The sequence below is a fragment of the Palaemon carinicauda genome, chromosome 28 (assembly GCF_036898095.1).
Source record: "Palaemon carinicauda isolate YSFRI2023 chromosome 28, ASM3689809v2, whole genome shotgun sequence".
NCBI lineage: Eukaryota > Metazoa > Arthropoda > Malacostraca > Decapoda > Palaemonidae > Palaemon > Palaemon carinicauda.
Window position 1 is genome coordinate 76,646,783 of NC_090752.1, and position 2,500 is coordinate 76,649,282.

General features: G+C 33.2%; 1 protein-coding gene across 2 annotated transcripts in view; it reads left to right on the plus strand.

Moving 5' to 3' along the window:
• LOC137621669 (protein turtle homolog B-like) overlaps nt 1-2,500 on the plus strand; it is a 782,627-nt gene that overhangs the window by 716,151 nt on the left and 63,976 nt on the right. For both annotated transcript variants that reach the window (XM_068352170.1, XM_068352171.1), the window contains exon 8: nt 2,396-2,500. This exon is cut by the window's right edge and continues 26 nt beyond it. In XM_068352170.1, the coding sequence (XP_068208271.1) occupies nt 2,396-2,500 (105 nt within the window). The remainder of the gene's footprint in view (nt 1-2,395) is intronic.

A 2,500-nucleotide genomic window follows, 5' to 3' on the forward strand; every position in this document is an offset into this window, starting at 1 on the left:
ACAAAGCCTCAGAAGGATATTGGGAGTTAAATGGCAGGACATGATTAGAAGGGAAACTATAGGAGAAATTACTCGAGTGCCATATGTGGATGAGATCATGACGAGGGGTAGATGGAGATGGTATGGGCATGCTCTCCGCACTCCCAAGAGAGATTAGTTCACCAAACGTTCAGCTGGGCTCCACAAGGCACTATTATTATTATTATTATTATTATTATTATTATTATTATTATTATTATTATTATTTTTATTATTATTATTATTATTATTACTTGCTAAGCTACATCCCTAGTGCGAAAAGCAGGATGCTATATACCCTAAAAAATTTCCCCTACACTTTTCGGAGGTTCATTGGGACCACACTTTTTTTTTTTTTTTTTTTTTTTTTTTTTTAATCAAACCCCTAAAGATGACAAAACCACCAAGAAACCTACTTCTGGACTCCACTGTCACGGGACCTAAGAATATAACCCAACTAAATGACTAGGAGGTGTCTCAACCCTCCACCATTTATCTCAACTATATACTATCAATGGAAAAATAAATTAACTTATTGCATTGAGTAATAGCACATTATATTATTTACAAGAGCATGTTAATATTATTAAGTGATCAGTATTGGAATAACATTAGACTAAAATTAAAGGTTATTTATTTTATGTTCCATGATTTTGAAACTGAAGAAAATTTAATCAAGATCTTGATAATGCATAAAATGAAAATATTGATAATTGAAATAAAATTTACATCTACTCGTCCCTTTCAGAATCAGCATCCAAATATATATTAGTTGGTAGTCCAACTTTCTTTGAAATCAAAACCTTCAATGTATAGAAAAAAAAATATAATTATAAAAACACGCAAAATCTAATTAGTAGATACCCATCCTTTGATTGCCGTTGAAATGAAAAAAATATTTCTAAATGGTTTCATTCTCAAATAACGTGGGTTTTCTCATGGAAACCTATACGTTTTGAAGGTGAACATTTTAACGAAGTACTGATTAATTTTTTTTTTTTTTTTTTAATCTTGTCCCCTGATTGGAGTAACTATACGTCTTTCTCACGCTCCGGCCCAGTCCCCACTCACAATGGAATGCTGTTAATTACGTACCAATAAATTGTTTATTGTCTTGTTAAACTGAAAAATAATTTATTGGCTTTCTAAGGAAAAATAATTTCATCTGTCGTAATTTTCTACAAGGCCAGAGAGAGAGAGAGAGAGAGAGAGAGAGAGAGAGAGAGAGAGAGAGAGAGAGAGAGAGAGAGAGAGGGGGGACTCATCATCCCCTATATAATAGAGCAAGTGTCTGGCTATATATATATATATATATATATATATATATATATATATATATATATATATATGTGTGTGTGTGTGTGTGTGTGTGTGTGTGTGTGTGCTTCCTGTCCCGCTGATTTGGTCTCTACCCGTCCCTCATGTGGAGGGGAGAGGGAGTAGGCATACCCTGTTGAGAGAGGGCACCCCGAGAGATCCAATCAGAAACAAGTCTCCCACAAATGGCTGAACCAGCGGGTTGTGGTTAGGAAAGGGGAAGGTGTGGGAAGGGTTAAATCTGTATATGCCATGTTCCAATTTTAGACCATTTTACGGCTCTGATATCGATGAAATGAAAATCTGGATGAATAAAAATAAATTACTCAACTACTTCTTATTTATGGCAATCAAGTTAGGACGTTTAAAGCCAACGACGGGGAAGGAGTTAAAAACAAATCATATGTGCAGTAAGTGTGGTATGAAATACAATGAATAGCCAAAAAAAATCGACATCAGGAAAATATAATGACAGGGTAACTACTGCATATTATTATTATTACTATTATTATTATTATTATTATTATTATCATTATTACTATTATTACTATTATTTTTATTATTATATATATATTATTATTATCATTATTATTATTGTTATTATTATCATTATTATCTTTATTATGTTATTAGCTAAGCTATAACCCTAGTTGGAAATGCAGGATGCTATAAGCACAAGGGCTCCAACTGGTAAAAATAACCCAGTGAGGAAAGGTAATTAGAGAAACCAATATTTCAAGAACAGTAACATCAAAATAGATCTTTTATAAAAGAACTATAAAGAGAGATTTATGTCAGCCTGTTCAACATAAAAACATTTTCTGCAAATTTAACTTTTGAAGCGCTAGGAATTACCGATATGCTTCATTTACTTTAGTACCATAACTAATTGTATAGAAGCGTTATAGAAAACATAGTTTTGCAAATAACTCATCCGATAACACTGTATCTTTTATACTAACTTGTCTGTCACAAACATAAAAGTCAATCTAGAAAAAATTAGCTATCGCTACAATTCTGATAAGTATTTCACTCTTGATCGTTCTCTGTTCCCTTCCAGATAAACCGGTGGTGACCCTCCAGATGGGGAGTAACCTTGACCCTGAGACCATCAAGGAGGGTGACGATGTCTACTTCGAGTGTCACATCAACGCCAATCCCGAAG